The 20,191-nt window shown below is 40.5% G+C and overlaps 1 protein-coding gene across 8 annotated transcripts in view; it reads left to right on the top strand.

Annotated features, from left to right (window-relative positions):
• Positions 1-4,090: 4,090 nt before the first annotated feature.
• Positions 4,091-20,191, top strand: part of FAM184A (family with sequence similarity 184 member A) — a 79,874-nt gene continuing 63,773 nt past the window's right edge. For 5 of the 8 annotated variants that reach the window (XM_075087524.1, XM_075087528.1, XM_075087523.1 and 2 more), the window contains exon 1: positions 4,091-4,652. In XM_075087524.1, the coding sequence (XP_074943625.1) occupies positions 4,482-4,652 (171 nt within the window). In that variant the 5' untranslated portion in view covers positions 4,091-4,481. The remainder of the gene's footprint in view (positions 4,653-20,191) is intronic. The other 3 variants (XM_075087527.1, XM_075087525.1, XM_075087522.1) reach the window with 1 other exon arrangement.

Raw genomic sequence — 20,191 nt, 5'->3', positions numbered from 1 at the left:
GTTTTATTTTTGTTTGGTTCTTCACCTCCCCCCTGCATATCCTTCATGATTATATATGCAACCATAGCAAGGCAATTTTGGCTACTCTTCTGTCCTTCATAGATCTGAAAATATACCCTTCATATCATTATCTACAGCTAGCTGAAGAAGCCCGTTTTACTTGTACACTTTCAAAACAAAATTGGTTTGTATGAATTCTTACACAGAAATCTCAGCATCATAGATTAACCTCAGACTTAGCAATGAGGTCTTTACGTTAAAGTAGGACATCATGGGCTTATTCAGTTATTATATTCCATGAGGTTTGTTTGGACCAGAAAATTAAAGCAGGAATGATGGATATGTTTAAGCTGTATTGTTATTTTGAGTATTTTGTACTATTATTTTAAATGATGAATTATTACTTTATGAAAATAATTAAACCTGTATATAAACTTAGGGTATGTATATAATAAATCATTAGTTTAGTATTCCAGTAGAAATAGACTTTTTCTTAAGAGTCTCCATATTTTAAGTATTTAGGTACTAAATACTTGCATAATACAACCATTCAATTACCATGAAAGTGAGAATTGTGATGTAAACACCTTTGTTCATGCATATTCACAAAAAAATTCAGAACTCACTGTTCAGAGTTGTAGCTGCAAGCTTACAAATTAAGCAGCAGAAACCTGCAAATACCAGTAGGTCAATTTTCTTGCTAACTGTCCTTTCAGTAAAAGCTCCCGACTTTCTGACATCTCCAGAGTTGTCAAAAAGCATTATCACAAAGGAAGCTTAGCCCTTGTAACACTTTCTGTCTATAAAGAATCAGAGGGAGTTTTGTGCCTATGGCTAGAAAATAAGGCATACAGTGATTGCACACGTTTATCTTAGTCAGAGCTGTGGTGAGATAAATAAAAGGGGGTTTTGTACACATGGAAATCTGTAATCCATAACATACCCAACAGATTGAATGTAAATGAAATTCTTTCCTGGTTTTGAAAACCTCAGTAATGATATTTCATAATTTCAGAAAACACACATACCAGAGCATTATGAACATCAGATAACGCAGATAGATAGGCAGTAGAGCGCAAAAAAGCACAGGTATATTTCCACATAGGCAGTGTTGTCGACTTTACATCAGAAAAAGCAAAACTATAAAGTCATTGTATGTCTTGCACATATGCTGCTATGTGTGCATAGCAGGTATATAAAAATGTACTCTCAAAGCATATATTCACTAAAAATATTTTAAAACCAATAAAAAAATCTTCCATACACATATACCAAGAACACTCCTACACAGTGCCTATACCCACATGGAGATACCAGACATATAAATTGCATATAAGCCCGTGGTAACAGAGACACTAAAGGTTTCACCGTACAGCTTTCACAGCAATGATATGCATCAAGAGCTGTGCCTCGTTCTGTTGCTTTTTGGACCCTTCAGCAAACCTGGAGCACACCTCGTCATCTGCCTCTGGATGGCCTCAGCCCAAGCCCTGGGAGACTTCTGGACCTACAGCTCCCACTACACTGATGAGACATGAAATCCCACCAAGGATAAAAAGCACTATGGTCCTGACTGTTTGGCTGCATAAAGCCTCTTTTCAGGAGCAACCTTAAAGAAAACAGGCTCTATGCTACACATGCAGACCTGAAAGAGGTCCATAGCAGTCACCATCTGAGTTTCAAAGGCATAAAATGTGTAGAGAGAAGCTTGAAAACAATTTAAATATGGAAACTACTGCAAAAAAGGCACGTAAAATATTGACAAAGAATATTTAATCACTTTTCCAATTTAAAAGCACCTAGGCGAAACTTAGTATTTAGCAATGTGGTACAAGAAGGAGATAAAAATTAAACATATTTGACCGTTTCATCCTCGCACATACAAGTCACTTCAAAACAATTATTTGGGGCCAATGCGAACCACAACAAATATGCATACTCCTCAGAAGAAACTGAAAAAATAGAACAGTGAGGTTTTTGTCTCAGAAGAAAATGTTGATAAATCCAAACCACTCTAACTTATTTGAAAAATAAGTCTATCCAAAATATTTAAACTGTGTAGATTGAAATCAAAATAATACTTTCTGTAACTTTTGAGATTTCTAGGAGCAATAATAAATTGAGCCAGCCATTCCTTAATATCACAGGCAATATTAGGTACACTAAAGGAAGTGCCCTTTTGCATGAGAATTAAGAAGCTCGCTTAAGGTCACACAATCAGCCAGACACAAAACCATTAACTGTAACCGAGTCTTCGCAATCAGTCAACTGCTTTAATTAGGAGCTTGACCTTCCTAGTACGAAAAATCACAGTCTTCTCTGCCACTGAATTATTTTTTAATTTGATAAAACTGAATTAACAGTACGTGCTATTCAGGGACGTCATCTATGGACACAGATTTGATACAGATGCTCCTAATATTCTTTCTTCCCCTTATATTTCATAAGTATGAATCACTGCCTGGGTAGGCACCATCTGTCCTTTGTTCTCTGTTGCCAGAATGGCCACTTCAGAAAGGAGAAAAAAAAGAAAATCAGTGTCAGAATTTCCTGAACAATGCAAATTCTGAGCTTAAGGCAACACAGTGTTTAAAGTCTGGGATAAACTCACTGTTTAGACTCCTCACTATTCAAAATATTTTGGGTTTATTACATCTTTTGATACAAGACACTTTTGCCAGAACCTCTGTAGTTCTTCTGGCCCAGTTTTGAACACCTTTCCAGCGCATTGACACACGGAAATGACAGGCCCCAGACCTGGATGCAAGTATTTCTGCTGTACTCTCATAAACACTCAGTACAAACGTAGCGACATTTAATTGTATCTTCTGGTAAGTGTCCTGTCTATTCATCAGAAAATTGCATTTGCCCCACGACCTCAGGCTTGAACTGGCAGCTCATGTTGAGTTGATTGTTTATTGTACTATATGAGCATGAATCTCTATAAGCAAGTGAGACACGCTGCTCTGTAATATGGATCTCCTCTTATAATTTACTATTCCACCTACTTCCATCATTTGCAAATCCTAAGTAATTATGTTCTCCATCCCTGTGTTGAGAACAACAGATTTAGCTGGGTATTTCTGTAGTTTACATCTTTGATATTTCTGTCTGCCTACAAAGAATGCAGGCAAAGAAGAGATTTTTAGAGCAGAAAATAAAAGCAGTAAAAAGATAAACTACTCAACAGAGAGTACCAAGGACTCTGTAAAAGATGAGTGCAGAGGCAGTTTATCAGGAAATCAAATGTGTCCAACCGCATTAATATATATATTCCCACAAGGCCAGAGCCTAGCAAAGAGGCATTAAAGAGGGTGGCTATTCTCAGGAGTTGCACAGGCTGGAAAGGGAAGAAGAGAGCAGTCAAATCCAAGCTGAAGGACATGCTAAAGGACATACTAAAGTCAGCTGTGAATTCCTTCTGGCAGGGACCTTTGTTACTCATCAGCTCACAGGTCCGTAACCGTGGTCTGCAGCGGCTGTGTCTGTAGCAACAGAAGACTGGCCAGCTCAGGTGAATGCTTCCCCCTGCACCCAGCCAGGGCACCCCACAATCTGCGAGCTCCTTCCCCCAAAACCTGAAGCAATCGTGCAGTCAAGCGCTTATCTGATTTACCTACTTCAATTTTAAGACGCTACTTGCCCCTACCACCTACTACTGTGAGAAAACAGCACCCACTCCATCACAGACCAACACCTCACCCGCTTCATTCACTCACACACACAATGGTCTGTGGTACCCCTGGCGCCCTTCCAGCGCTGGGGGGCCCCTGGCCCCAGCCACCCCACACCCGCCCCAGCACCCACTCCATTTTCAGGGCTCTCCATGAGGAAACGGTTTAGGTGGGTGGCGGACACGCACCAAGCCCTGCCACAGGCAAGAAACCCTGCCTGACGCCTGCGCCGCCGCCCCCTCCCTCCCTGCCTGCCTCCCTCCCTCCCTCCCTGCCTGCCTCCCTAGCCCCTAGCCCCAAACCCAAACCCAAACCCAAACCCAAACCCAAGGGGCGGAGCAAGGAACGCAGCGCGCGCGCACCTGCCGCTGGAAGGGGGGGAGGTGGGGCCCCTGGGGCCGGCGCGCGCCGCCCCGACTGCTCCGGAGGCGGGGCGGGGCGGCGTGGGCGAGTGACACGGGGCTGCGTGGCGTAAACAGCCCGGCAACAGCCCCGCAACAGGGGAGGGCCGCCCCGCCGCTGCTCCCGCCCGCCCGTTCGAGGCCCGGACCGGCCTCCCCGCCCGGTGCGGACGGGGAGGGGGCAGAGGCGAGTCTGGCGCCGCTTCGCGTAGCGGCCCCGTGGGGTTGACGCCGCAGCCCGGCGCGGCTGGCGGTGGAGGGCGGCGGTAGGAAGCGCCCGAGGCCGGTTCCCGGGCGGGAGGAGCGGCCTCGGGTAGCGGTTGGCAGCCGAGGCGGCCGAGGCGCGGCTCCCCGGTAGGAGCGGCGCCGGCGGAGCCCGAGCGGCGGCAGGGGTCGGGCCGTGAAGATGGCGACCCCGGGGATGGGCTGGCAGCAGCCGCAGCACAGCTACGGCGGCGGCGGCTCCGCGCCCGGCGCGGGAAAACTCGGCTCCGGCTCAGCCCAGCCGGGGCTGGGCGCCGAGCACAGCCCGGACCTGCATTTCAAAATGAGCAAGAAAATCGCCCAGCTCACAAAGGTGAGGGAGCGCCCGCGTTTCCCTTCGCTTCCTGCCATCGCCTGGGCAGCGGCGCGGCTGAAGCGGGGCCGGCTCTTGGGGGTGATGGTGAATCCGGGTGAGGGGTGCCGAGCTTGTACCCGAAGGGCTGCCCGGGAGCGGCCCCGGCGGCCGCGGGAGAGGAGCGCCGCCGTGCCGGGGTCCCGCGGGGAAGCCGGGCGGGGGCGGCGGCGGCTGGAGACGAGCCGTCCACGGAAACTACCGCAGTACCGCTTCCCAGTCAGCTGTGTCCAAATCCCGCTTAGCACGGCCAGGTCTGGGCGTGTGGGAGGTGATCCCTCACTGCGAAGCTGGTACTTGCTGGTTATTCTGCGAAAATGGTCACTCCTAGCTCTGTCGTGAGCCGTTCTCTGAGCCTTTTTAAATAGATTCAAGTGGTACTTGCGTTCCTTTTGCTGAGGAGGAAAAGGTGTCTGGTAATATCGTAAATGCCTTAGATGTGAGGGCACAGTGTGAGAATATCTCTAGTCTTGTATTGCTAATTGAACAGTTTTCATTATATCATCCCCAGTATAGAAAATACCTTGGTTAAAAGTATCTTTGTTAAAGGCTGTGGTCAAGCTACAGGGTGTTTTAAAAGCATGTTGTTGAGGCTGGTAGGCCTCGTGTTTCAGATGTGATTGTAGCTATGGTTTACTCAGAATAACTTAAAAAAATGCTTTGGTGCTGTAATCTGGCATGTATGGCACTCAAGCCATAGGTGAATAGCATTGTTTAGGAAAAGAAAGGCAGATTATGTTTGTTAAAGAGAAAGCAGAATAAATAACTTCTGTTGAGAATTGCATAGCTAAAACAGTTAAAGGTATTTTAAAAGCACTGTGGGAACTGCTAGTATTCTTCAAATGTATGCTAAAATGGATGAAGGTGACATTCCGTTGGAACTAAGAATGAAGATTGCTGGCAATCTGACAGTGGAGACAGTTCACATTTATGCACAGTTGATGCACCAGCAACCAGTTAAAAATAGTATTTATTGTGGAACACCATGCACCTTAATGTATTGGAAAACTGATGACTGAGCGGTATTTTGTCTTGTCTTTGAATTCAGAGTCCAGTTTCTTTATGTGTTAACATTGGTGGAACTAAAATTGTAATTTCATAAGGAGAAAAGTAGAATTAAAATAAGTTGAAGAATCACTTTAGTTTTATTCCACGTGCATACAAATTATTAATTCATACTCAATGACTTTTTTGCCTCCGTCTTCACTGGCAAGTGCTCAAGCCACACCGTCCAAGTCTCAGAAGGCAAAGGCAGGCCTGAAGGTGTACAAGTCCATGGGACCTGACCAGATGTATCTGCAGGCCCTCAGGAAACTGGCAGATGAAGTTGCTGAGACACTATCCATCATATTTGAGAAGTCGTGGCAGTCTGGTGAAGTACCCACTGACTGGAAAAAGGGAAACAACCCCCACTTACAAAAAGGGGGGGAAAAAAGGGAGACCTGGGGACTGCAGGCCAGTCAGTCTCACTTCTGTGCCCAGCAAGATCATGGAGCAGATCCTCCTGTAAACTGTGCTAAGGCACATGCAAAATAAGCAGCTGATAGGTGACAGCCAATGTGGCTTCACTAAGGGAAAATTTTGCCTGACAGATTTGATGGCCTTCTATGACAGGGTTATGGCATTGGTAGATAAGGGAAGAAGAACTGACGTCAAGTACCTGAACTTGTGCAAAGCGCTTGATGCAGTCCTGCACGGCATCCTTGTCTCTAAATTGGAGAGAGATGGATTTGATGGATGGATCACTCAGTGGATAAGGAATTGGCTGGATGGTCAAGCTCAAAAAGTTGTGGTCAGAGAGCGGCTTAATACGTAAGCGGACACCTGTGATGAGTGGTGTTCCTTAAGAGTCAGTATTGGGACCAGAACTGTTTAATATCTTTGGTGACATGGGCAGTGGGATTGAGTGCACTCTCAGCACGTATGCCAGCGACACCAAGCTGAGCGGTGTGGCCAGCGCACTGGAGGGGAGGGATGTCATCCAGAGGGACCTTGACAGGCTTGAGAGGTGAGCCCATGCAAACTTTATGAAGTTCAACAAGGCCAAGTGCAAGGTCCTGCATATGGGTCGGGGCAATCGCAAGCACAAATACAGACTGGGTGGAGAAGGGATTGAGAGCAGCCCTGAGGAGAAAGACTTGGGGGTGTTGGTTAATGAGAAGCTCAACATGACCCAGCAATGTGCACTTGCAGGCCAGAAAGCAAATGCTGTCCTGGGCCACATCAAAAGAAGGGTGACCAGCAGGTCAAGGGAGGTGATTCTGCCCCTCTACTCAGCTCTGATGAGACCCCACCTGGAGTATTGCATTCAGCTCTGTGGCCCCAACGTAAGAAGGACACAGATCTGTTGGAGTGGGTCCAGAGGAGGACATGAAGATGATCAGAGGGCTAGAGCACCTCTCCTATGAAAACAGGCTGGGAGAGTTGGGTTTGTTTAGCCTGGAGAAGACTATGGGGAGACCTTATAGCAGCCTTCCAGTACCTGAAGGGTACCTACAAGAAAGCTGGAGAGGGATTTTTTACAAGGGCATATAGTGGTAGTACAAGCGGTAATGCTTTTAAACTGAAAGAGAGTAGATTTAGATTAGAAATAAGGAAGAAAATTTTTATTGTGAGGGTGGTAAGGCACTGGAACAGGTTGCCCAACAAAGCTGTGGATGCCCCATCCCTGGAAGTGTTCAAGGCCAGGTTGGATGGGGCTTTGAGCAATCTGTTCGAGTCAAAGGTGTCCCTGCCCATGGCAGGGGGTTGGAACTAGGTGATCTTAAGGTCCCTTCCAGCCCAAACCGTTCATTGATTCTATAATTAAAATATTGACAATATTACTAGACTTGTGCTCCCTAAAAGGTGCAAAAAGCACCTGGAGACCATAAATACGTTTTTGACTTACCTTAGGGCATACTGCATATGCAGAGTAATACTTCTGAAGAACAATTTTTATTTGTGTGTGTGTCCTTTGATATCTTTCCCCTTCTCTAGGAATTTACCCAGAAGTTTATAGTTGATTTCAGAAACAGTGTTCCACTTCTGTTCTGAAGTCATTTGTGTATACCCGTGAGTTGCACACCACTGGGCATGTGCTCTGTGCTCTGAGTTATTATGTGTCAGAGATCTTCAGGTGGATGTAAGTTAAATATGGATTTAAACGTGTGGTGCTTGAATATTTTGAACTTATGTATTGGAAAACATGAAGAGAATGAAAGTAAATACTGTGGTTTTTCATAAGATTTTTAAAATAATCCATAGTAGAGGAGTTCTAAAATTCTGGAAATTGTGTGCATGTCTATCCTGCCAAAGACTTCAGAGTAGTGCGAATAAAAGCTATGAGTTGTCTTCTGCTTGTGTATTTAAAATAACTGTGAACTATGTACTTTTGTACAAGGAGTTTACACGTGAATTGCTTTTGCAGGACTGGAATCTTGCATTTGTTTCTCAGATGTTCAGATTCTGGTGATATTTTAGTTTGTGTGTTCTGTTTTCAAGGTCTGGGGAGAAAACTTGGAAAATCAACTGATCTTTGTACTGAGTGAGGGTCTGGAGTGAAGAACAGTTATTTTTAGTTGTAAACCAGGATATGTAATAAAAATACCTGCATCTATTGCAACAATAAGATTAAAAATGTAAATATTAAGACAAAAAGTATTCTATAGCATTAATCTCATTGAGGTAGAGGTGCAAATTTTGATGGTTTTGTAGTTAGAGGGCTCAGGTCCTACATTTCTGTTTGTTACTTCACCTTTGAGAAAGGGAGGCTTAAGAGAAGTATACAAACTTGTGGGTAAAGTATTATGTAAACTTTCTAACCTGCTCTAGAATCTGAAGCCTGACTTGATAGATGGCTGAAGAAATTAATCCCTAAGAAAGGACTCTAGCTACAGTGGGAAATATAAACACCATACTTAATTTCTGTAAGCAAGAGTTAACTATCAAAAATAATTAACTTCACTTTGCGGAAGATTTCTGGAAATAAGCTGATGCAAAAAAGATATTAGGATATTTCTATGAAGGTCTTTTGATGAAATTCTGCTCTTCTAGCTTTGTCAAATGCCTACTAACTGTGTGTGTAAATTCTTCCTCACACTTACTATTAAGAATACCACTTCTTAATTGTGCTTCTCAAATTGTTTAATGTCTTGTATATAAGATACTCCTCACATACCTTCCAACTGTTTTCCCCATTTACTTAGTATTTGTCTTCCAACTCTTCTATAAGCCTGACTTGAAAAATATATTAAGTCTCTTGGTGGATTTAGAGCTGAAGTCAGGTGCCGTACCAAGTCAGAACAAACCCACCAATATAGTACAGTAAAAGGAAATCTAAATATGCATTGAGCATTGCCGAAGGGATACACATAGTTAAGGTATCCAGACAGCTTCTGTCTTCAGACAAGAGATGTGATTTAATAGTTTATTTTTGCCTATCCTTGTACAGTTTGTATTACGAGCTCTGAGTAGCAGCAGAAGAAAATGCTTTCCCCACAGAAGATGCAGGTCACTCATGAAATGGATGTAAAATTCCAAAATTAGGATTTGTCTGGGTTTTTTTCACATTACTTAGGGATAATCTGATGTTTCAGTCAAAACAATACCACAACACAAAAGAAAAGGTGACATTTTTTTAATAACTAGGTTTAACCAGTAGCTCAGAGTGAGGCAAAATAAGATACACATCCATTTCACTCAGCACAACACTTCTGAAGTGCTTAACTATATTTTTACTTTTGAAGGGCGGAGGGAGGACTTACTTGATTTAACTTTAATATGCTTAGTTCACAGGGGAAGGTAAAACAAGTAGTTAGAAATGCAGCTTTAAAAAATAAGATGATAATCCATGTCGTGTTTAAAGACTGCAGTAAATTGTAACTGAAGCAATTTTAGGTTTTCCTCGTCAGTATAAGCTCCTTATTTTTAGGTGTTTTGAAAGATCTGTGTACCAGTTTGGGGATAAAGTAGCATCTGACACAAAGATTAAAGCCAACAAGAAATAAACTGCGATTATGAGATTGCATATATGTGTACTACTGCATGCTGGAGTGCTAATGTAGTGTTGAATTATGCCTGCTGCAGATAAAAATATGCATATATATTTTATTAGTTTGCATAAGACAACTGGACTAGAAAACAAAAAGCAAGTTGCTGCTATGCTTACATCAGTAGGGGAGAATGGGATTAGTTTTCACAGTTGCCAGATGAGTACACGTTCAGGCTTTTTGTGTGTGTGTGTGTGTATGCGCTGTAGTTTGCAGCTAGAGCATTTGTGATTGAGAAATCCATATTCTAAATGAGTCTGCAAAGGCTGTTGTGCAAGCTTTGTGACATCAACAGAAATCTTTGACTTTTATGGAATAACTGCATGATCCGTGCTGGGATTATGCAATGAGAGTCTTTAGCATTGATTTGGTTGCTTGATATTGGTTGCAGAAATTTTTACACAAACGGAAGAAGGGTTTGTAAGTGCCTTGCAGGTGATACGTACCCTACAGCGACAGTTTCTATCTATTTAATAAAAAGAAAAAACTGTACAAAACTCTGATGTTTCCCCCTGGTATATGCTTAGAGCTGGAGAGTTCAGTTCTGAAAAAGCTCCAGAAAAACTCAGCTAGTTCAAAGACTAAGGCAACAAATTTATCCAAGGCACAGCATACTTCAGTAAACTGGAAACTAGAATCTGGGACTTCTGAGTCCAGAGTTGTGTTCTCAACTCTGCCATCAGCTTATTGTGCAAATTTGTGAAACAGCTTTTTTTTTTTTTTTTTTTAAAAAAAACACCAAACTATTTCAGTTTCTCCTTTGTTTTCCTTTGTCTTCCTGTGTTAGAGAGAAGTACTTAGAGAATAGATGTTAATGTAGTAGTTAGCCCAGTGGGTTGCTTGGGGATGTAGACAGTAAATTTATTGCAATGGATAAAAAACAAAAGTGGTGATTGTTAATTCAGATGCTTATGCTTCCTATTGTGTGGACTCTTTTGCAGGGATAGTTAAAGGTTTCCCTCAGCTATCACAGAATGCAGTGCTATGGAAGTAAGAGCTACAGGGTTTAAGTTATTCATGATTCTTAAGAAAATGTTTTCAGTGAAACTTTGTCAGGTTTTTTTGGAAGTATTCTGCCTCAGGAAACAAAACACCTAAACCTATTGCAGAAGGTTCATTGTGCTTCGGATTATAAGAAAACTTAGAAGAAGAGACCTTAAAAATAGGGAAGAAATGAGAGTCTTAAAATCCCTGTAGAACTGTTTTTATGTTAGCTGTCATCATGTGGTAGTTGATACCATCAACAGTTTTTACAAAACTTGGGGTTTAGTGTTTTAAGAACCTTATGTCATCTCGAATGTGTGTTAATGTTGGCAGCAGGCCAGTATTTGCTTGCAGTTCTAGGATTGCATGAAAAGAACTGAAATTTTGAGGCGGGTGTGATTTCAGTACATATTTGGATGTCAAAATTTTTGCATATGCTTCTGACTGTTAATGTAGGAATAAGTGTTATTTGTTATTACATATAAATAATTTTCAAGGACTAGAAAATATGAAAATGTACTATTAGATTCTTCTACACTTCTCTGGAGATAATTAACTTTGGTTTGCATTAATTATTCTGAAGGTGGCTGAAGTAAGTCCTCTAAGAAGGGAGAGACTGAAGGTAGGAACGGAGAAAGTTAGACAATATTTCTGAAGTAGGTATCTTAAGATTTTTAATCACACTGGTATAGTCTCTCCATCTTCCCTTCCTGACTCTGTCCATGTGGTGTTCTGAGTTTGTCCTCTCTGTGCAGTAATTGTGGTCTTAGCAAGGGATATTCACAGAAGAGTTTTCTGTACCCAGGATGGTATAAGGACAAAGATGGGACTAGGTAAAAATGGCGTGTCTTTAATACCATCTGGTATAGTTCAGAGAAAGTAAGTAGAGCTTTCAGGCTCTCCAAATCTTCTTCAGACCTTAAATAAAATCAGCAGTTATTGTCTTTCATCTGAATGCTTGTGAATTGAAGCACTTAGAATTGCTTTAACGCAGCTGTGGCTTCTAATTTGGACCTGAAGAGGTCTTCCTTACCTTTCATGTTTTGTAGGAAAAAAATTATGGAATTTGTTGTTTTAGTTAACATGCTCTTTGTCTTGGGAAGAAGAGATCAGGGATCTCAAAAAAACAAAAAAGTTTACAGTACTGATATGAAGTCCGGGAATTCTTATTTAACGCTGTTTTTTTCCCCTGATCAGGACTAACTGAAAAAAGTTAATTATTCTGATACTTTGAAGATCTCAGGACCATGTATCCCTTGAACGCTTCTTCCATTCATTATCATTGTGCACCTGTAAAGTGAGACTGTGGGAGTGTTATGTGGACATGATAGGGTATATTTTAGAGCTCAGTGTTGTGGTATTTGTGACTTAGGTCAATGACTTTATAGTCTTTTGTCACAAGACATGAAGAAGAAAGAAGTAGGACAATAATGAAAGATTTCTAGTATTAAAAAGATTACCGAAATTAAATTCCTTTCCTCTCCACCCGCATAGTCTTAATGGTAGACTACTGACTCAGAGTTCTTCTGAGACCTCTGACAGCTTAATGTTCTAAAGATATTTTCTGTATGTGTGTGCAGTTGAAAGTGCAATGTTGAAAAACTGATCACATATTCACATAAGCTATTAGTCTAAAATGCTTCTTTAATATGCTTGTGCATATATTAGCTTCTCTGAGATTGTCTTGGGGTTTGGTTTTTTCCTCCTCCTTTTACAAACACCCGAAAGAATAATCAAAATGAAGAGACAAATAAATTGGGGGAGAGGATGAATAATATGATGTGGCATTTAGGGACATGGTCTAGTGGTGGACTTGGCAGCGTTAGGTTTACAGTTGGACTTGATGATCTTAAGGGTCTTTTCCAACCTAAACGATTCTATATGTATCCTCTTGCTCTATGCTTATTCTTATTTATTGCTATAATAAATAGAATTATATTACTTTATTTATATATTTATATTATAACTAAATCTTCCAGCTCCTTGTAATTCTATTGTTAGATGTTATTGCTCTGTTACATACTTCAGCTGTTAAATCTGATACATCAGTATGTTAATGATATTTAAGGAAAACCTGAAAGACAAGGATTTTAGTACAAAGTTCAATGTTGTCAACATGTCAAGATTTAAAAAGAAGGAGGAACATGGAGGCCATAAATGAATCCTGATATGACAACACCCATAAAGCTTAAAATCTGGTAACCTTTAGCAGCTTTTTACATACAGCAATAGAAATCCTATGAAAAAAATTAAGAAATATTTGGAAGTTAGTTTGATTTTGAGTTTTTTTGCTGTTGTTACAGTTTTCAGATAATAATACAGATAAGTACTGTATTATGAAAGAAGGCTTTTGCTATTATCTTGATTTAGATAAAATCAAGAAAGTGCCAGTTCAGAGTTAAGAACATAATACTGCAATGCTTTTCTCCAGATGCAAAATCTGTAAACGGGAGTCTTTTAGGTATATTTGAAAATTGATGGTTTGTTTTGGGTTGGGTTTTTTAGTATCTGGAATACCATGGAAGTGCAAATAAGTTGTTTCAAAATTATGAGTCTTACCACTTCTTTAGAAAAAGTCAGTTTGCAATTTAATCTTAGTCATAGTGGTTCTGTATTTTCTTCAAACACTGTAAAACTGTATTGAGTAACAATGTTGTTGGTTTTTGGATATTTCTGTATAATCATGCAACCTATTGGTTGCATACTTTTTTTAGTGTCTAGAAGTACAATTAGATACATACTGCATCTAATACATGTGTAGAAATGTTATTTGTCATAAGTCACTGTATTGGTACCGTAACTTGCAGCCTTAAGTTAATTCTGAACACTGAATTCTTTCAATATCTCATTCTCTAAATTCAGGCTTTGGCTTTAATAAAAGCAGTAATTTTGTTGGTGATACTGGTATTTCCCCACCCACTCTTCAAGTCTCCATCGAAAACTGTGCTCTCCTGTTAACTGTATAGAGGAGGGGGGACATTACCTTAAATAGTCACTAACTTTTTCTTACTGTTTGCAGGCTTACTGCTAAATAACCCAGCAAATCTCAACATAATATTATGAAATCAGATGTGTATGTCTTGGCTGATATGAGTTTGGCAGTAGTAAGCCAGGCTTCTATGTATTCTTCTAATGACTGCTGTCATCCCAATAACCAAAGGCATTGCATTCCAAAAATAACCAGAAGAAACAAAAACAGTCTAAAGCTGTTCACCATCTTGTCCTACTTAATGCATATTACCTGGTTCTGTTTCCTCAGTCAGGCTTTTTTAACTGAATCTAGAAGGCTATGAGGAAGAACAGCTTTTTGCTGAGATTGCCACTTGGCTAGGCTCAAAAGGACAGCCTTTAAAAATAGCTAGTTAAAAAGTTCATTACGTCCTTCTTGTTCAAGATGCTCCCATCAAATGAAAGAGAACCTTTTAGCTAAAAGAAGTAGTATGAAGTGATCATAAGAAATACTTGCTTTCTATTTTAATTTTTACGAGATTAATCTTTCCAGCCAGTTTCCTAAAATTCTGTTTCTATAAACCTGAACTGTAGTGTGTTTAGAAACCAGGTGTGCTATAATCCAGAGATATTTAGTTGAACCGTGTTTTGCTCAAACATGACTGAAAGCTGTAACTTTTAGTAAAGGGTGTCTGACACTGCCTTCTCGGATCTAGTATTTTGCAGTACAGATGCTGATACGTTTGGATAGGTTGTACTAAAGTGTATCTTGGTAATCTCCTATGACTATCTTTGCCCTTTTAAAATTTAAAAAATGAAAACAGTGGTAAATTATTCCTGTAATAGAGATTAGGGAAAAATACTTGAATTTTTATTATCTGCTTTGTGTAATTATCCGTATGTTTCACACTTTAAAAAATGTGGTTTATTCGTAGCTGGTAGTAATAAGTAATCAAGGATATATTTACAGGCTAAAAGAAATTTGAAACAGCTTGAAAATCTGTGTGTCGTCTTTCCAACATTAACATGTATTGCCAACATAAATAATGGCTACTATTTACATTAGTTATTAAAAAAAAAAAAAACAAACAAACAAAAACCCAAACTTTTTGTGTTGTAAAACTTTATTTGGACTTTTTTATCCATTTTTTGGTTGGGTTGTTCCCTAGCTTTCCATATTGCATCTAACATTATAGCATTAACTTATAGTTCCATTAAGTTCCTATGTCATTAAAATCAGTCAGTCTTTTTTTTTTTTTTTTTTTCTTTTCTTTTTAAAAGCATATGGCTGTTTGTTTTATGCTGAGGTAGAATTTACAAAAATGTGTCCTAAAACAGAGACTGAACTTTGACATGCAGATTGGTTTGTGTGCTTTGAGCTCATCTGGGAACATTCTGTGGCCGTTCTCTCTACTCCCATGATTCTTGTCTTGCCTTTTGTTATTTCCATGCTGTGTCACGCTTAGACCATGTAGACCATTCACAGTTTGGTATATTGGGTATATTCTGCCTTACCCCCAAATACCTAATGCACGAGGCTGTAATCCTTGTCATTTATGTCTGGGCAGTCACTGCTATGTTAAGTACCCTTGCACCTTCTGTACAAGTGAAAAGCCTGAAGCAAGTTTAGCTTCTGTTGGTTTGCATTATTTTCCATAGCTGTGATTGATACTCTAGAATAAACTATATTCCAAATCCCAGAATTTTTGGGGGGCATAGCTGTTTGTGTAATAGGTCTTTCTCAAACGGCATTTTAATATTTTTTGTCTCATGGACCTGTGTTCCCTGTTTCTGATGGAAACTAAATTTCCTGCTTTCAGAAAACTGCTGGTTTGGCAAAGCTGGAGACAGAAGCAACATGTCCTCTATAAAATATATATATGCTTCTGTATGTGTCTATATGGAATTCTGGTAAATGTGGCTCCTTAAAGAAAATGTTATTGAAGTCCTGACTGATGTGCCCTGTTTGACTTTGGATTTGCTACTAGTTCTGGAACCTCTTCTGTTCTCATCTGTAGAAAAGGGATTCATGTAGAAAAGGGATTCATGTAGAAAAGGGATTCATGTAGAAAAGGGATTCATGTAGAAAAGGGATTCATGTAGAAAAGGGATTCATGTAGAAAAGGGATTCATGTAGAAAAGGGATTCATGTAGAAAAGGGATTCATGTAGAAAAGGGATTCATGTAGAAAAGGGATTCATGTAGAAAAGGGATTCATGTAGAAAAGGGATTCATGTAGAAAAGGGATTCATGTAGAAAAGGGAACATTTCTTTAAGTGTACAGAAAGAAATGAGGAAAACCCTCTAATCTGAGAGGTATAAAAAAAAAAAAATCAGTAGTTTGTCAAAGAAGTGGAAGTAGCCTTAAGTTTGTCTACAAGAACTGATTTTTATCAAAGAGCGTGATATATGTTTTGGTGAGGTCTGAGGCTGTACGTGCTTTTCGTGGAAGACCTGAGAAGCGGAGCCTCTCCTGACGCTCTGCCTGTCGGTTGTGTTGGAACCGTGTTGAACTCCTCTCTCGCCCCGTGTCGCTGCGCTGCCGGGCGGGGCCGGGGCGGGCTCCTGGCGCCCCCCGTGGTGCCGGGCGGGGCCGGGGCGGGCTCCTGGCGCCCCCCGTGGGGCGGGGCGGGGCCGGGGCGGGCTCCTGGCGCCCCCCGTGGGGCGGGGCGGGGCCGGGACGGGCTCCTGGCGCCCCCCGTGGTGCCGGGCGGGGCCGGGGCGGGCTCCTGGCGCTCTCCGTGGTGCCGAACACCGTAGGCCCACCTCGACGTTTTGGCTTCCCTGGCACTGATATAAAAAGCAAAGAAGTTTTACTTCCTGTTGTGCAAACCAGTACATTTCCCTACTAACAAGATCTCTTTAGCAGCCCAACTTAAATAACTGCAGTTGCCCAATCCTTTTAATGTAGTCAATGTGGTGAGCTATAACATTGATTACACTGAATACAGTGAAGGTGAGTGCAGTGAATTATTTATCTGAAAATGTGTGCTATGCCATTTTGTAGTAGCTTGACAAGAGCCTGACAGAAAGACAAAGAAGTGAAAAAAGAGGAGGCTGAGGGGAGACCATATCGCTCTCTACAACTACCTGAAAGGAGGTTGTAGCGAGGTGGGGGTCGGTCTCTTCTCCCTAGTAACAAACGATAGGTCAATAGCATGAGAGGAAATGGCCTCAAGCTACACCAGGGGAAGTTTAGGTTGGATATTATGAAAAACTTATTCACCGAAACGGTAGTCAGGCATTGGAACAGGCTGCCCAGGGAGGTGGTGGAGTCTCCATCCCTGGAGGTATTTAAAAGAAGGGTAGACCTGGTGCCTGAGGATATGGTTTAGTGGTGGACTTGGCAGTGGTAGGTTAGCGGTTGGAGTCAATGATCTTAAGGGTCTTTTCCAACCTTAATGATTCTATGGTTCTATGATAAAAACAACTGCTAGTATTTTTCAGGGAGTTCTGTCAGTTAGTAAATTAAGAAATGTTTGAGAATGTTTAAATGAGCAGCAGCATTTGATTCATATTGTCAAGACCCCCCCAAAAAAAAAGGGTTCAAGTCTGATTTCCTAAAGCTGACTTCAGGAATATACAAAACTTATTTCCTTCAGGATTTATACTTTAGTTCACTTCTGAAACGACTGCATTCTTTTAGGGATTTTAAAAAGTTGGAAATGCAGTTGTCTTGTCATAAAATTAATTAAAGGTATAAATTCTATTTCTGGATGTTGCCCACAGTATCTTAGTTTCAAAAGCCTTTGTAGCTCTCAAAAGAAGAGGAAATTGCATCTTGAAATTATATACTAAAAAATATTTATTTTGATTAATCAAAACAGTGATACAGGTCTGTAAGATGACTACCTTTTTTCACCGTTTCACCACTTAGGTGTTGCTGCTTCTTGTTTTGGGAAGCTTTGAACTTGATATCACTCTGCTGAGAGAAGATTCATTCATTTGTATATGGAACAATTCTTGTAGAGTGAAGATCTTTGCTATGTTTATTTGTTTTGCCAAGGCAAAACAAACCTTATCATTATCTCCTCAATGCAAAGTCAGTTGCTCAGCTCTGAGAACGTTCCAGTGCGTTATTTCACAGAGTCTACATACCCATAAACAGATGCAATACAAGCATACTACCTTAAATTCCTCTTGGGATCTCTATATCTGAAAGGCTGAAATAAAATACGCAAATATTCAAGAAATAAATCTGTAAGGAAATGCAGCTTGGAGACTAGAACACAACTTGGAGTAGCCCTTTGGCCTATCTTGTTTTCCTTGCAGCAATTTAAGGTCTAATCATATAGCAGATGTTTCAGCTATATTCTAGATAGATGGTTAGAGCATAAAAGGGATTCTTTCTCACCAGGAGGCAGATTGGGGAATTTGTACATCTGCTGTGAAATCTTTTTTGTCTTTCTGTCCGTCTGTCTTTCTGTCCCCTCAATATGCTTCAAGATTTAACTGCCTTAGGAAATTGCCTAACGCTGACTGCGCTACAGATTTGTAGTGGTTGTTTCTGACATAACCTGACTGATAGAGTTTAATATCCCAGAAATGAAAAGGGGTTTTGACTGGGCATTGGCACTGCCACACCTCTCCCAGCAGAAGGGTACTGAGTTGCAGTTGCAAGTATACGCTAAACCAGTCTGTTACAGGAGGAAATAGTTGAATCAAGTATGGACACCTAAGCTAGTCCTGTTTATTGGAGAGCTGTGAAAGACTATTTTTGCAAGTCTGGCATTTATCACAGTGGAATGTTCAATCTCTGTCAAAATAAGCATATTTGAAGTAATTTGACTTTCTAATTCAAGTCACTGATTTATTGCATGATAACTTGGGGTATAGTGCGTAGCTGGCCGCCTCCTTACACGCTTGTGTTTGCCTTTATGAATGGTTCATTACCTGCTGTCTGAGAGTCCCAACAGGCTGTATCAGGTGTTGAAACAGCTGATTTTCCTGGTGGTTACACCTTCACCTCAGTTTATACCTTCCCCAGTGCTTGTTTTCAAAAGGACTACGTTGCTTTCAAACAGAAACCATGTAGTAGAATAGATGGCATAGCTTAATTTTTAGGTAATTTTTGTCTGTTCTCAGGCAACTGGAACAGGGTGGAAGCTGAACCTACAATGCAAATTTCACTTCAACATGTATAGGATGTGGGGGTTATGGCTTAGAGCTTCAGCATTAACAGCTCATTTCATATCTTGCTTTCTGAAGTATCATGTAGTATCATCTCATTACACAGAGACAAATCTTCTATGTAATGTAGCTTAAGAGCCTTGTAAGGCAGCTCCTATTGCTTTCTGTGCAGATGTTCACAAAACATGGAAAACTAAAGTTTTCTTTATTTTTTTAACATGACCTGAGAAACTTGAATGATCAGGTTTATTTAGCTTGTGTTGGTTCTTAGGTGTGGGTTTGTGGGTGATGGTTTTATTTAATGGATTAGAAAGCAAGTCTAATTCTTGTCAGGGCAGGGGGATTTATGTTTACTTAATACTTCGGTAATCAGTCCATTACTGCTTTTTTGCTCTTTTTTGGAATATTTATATTCATGGCTGCAGGGATATTTTCCTTCTTTATTATGATATGCTGGTGTCACTAATGTTCCATTTTAATGGCACTTCAATTCATTTGCTGGAAACCCTGCATTGAGTACTAGTGCATTTTATATCCTGGTTCTGTGACTGAAGACTGCCTAAAACATAGGAGGTGTATAGGAACTTAATGAAACCCCTACGGCAAGCTAACAAATGTAAGCATTTGTTTTATTTTCTTATCTGTAAAAGGAGACATTTCTGAAGTGTCCATAGCTATGTTGGTATGCACTGAGCTTGTTAATGTTTCATGTTTTTTTTTTATCATAACCTTTACATTTTCGTGGAAGAGATGATGTTTTGGAAGCAGTATTGTACTCAGTCTAACCCTTAAACTATAGGGAGAAAGCCATGGAAGTTCTCTTTAAGTATAGATTAGCATTAGGGAGAGGGTCTGCTAAAAGCAGAACAGAAAGCAAGGTATCAGGATCTGTCCCCTGTATTAGAACCTTTCCTGACTGTGCTCAGGAAGAGGGGTGCATTAATTGTTGGAGATACTTGTCCTCACTTGTTTTCAGGAATGCTATTATTAAAAACAAACAAACCAAAAAAAACCACCACCACCCAAAAAAAAGCTTAACCCCAAAGCATAAATGTTATTTTCTAGCTAAACTGAACTTTGAAAAAGTATCTGAAAACTTCAGCAAATTGGCTGTTCACTGCTAAATGTTTTAGTCTGCAAAGCAAATTGTTCTGTGTTGTCTCTTAACAAGTTAAGCCATCACTTAATTCTGTGGAAATAAAACTGTTGTGTTGGAAGCTGTGTTGTACATAGAACAGTCTTAAAATGTGCCTCAGAATAATTTCTCAGTATTCTGTGGATGTGTTCTTCGTATATGGCTTACTCGGATAATTCTTAAATTTTCTCTTAGCTAATGGTGTATTTTGTGATATGCCACAAACTTAGCTAATTTTTAAATTTCATTTTTCATGTAAAGATTGAGATTTT

Source organism: Phalacrocorax aristotelis, chromosome 3 (assembly GCF_949628215.1).
Source record: "Phalacrocorax aristotelis chromosome 3, bGulAri2.1, whole genome shotgun sequence".
Classification (NCBI taxonomy): Eukaryota; Metazoa; Chordata; class Aves; order Suliformes; family Phalacrocoracidae; genus Phalacrocorax; species Phalacrocorax aristotelis.
Note: the sequence above shows the minus strand (reverse complement) of the source record. Positions and strands in the feature narration are given on the sequence as shown.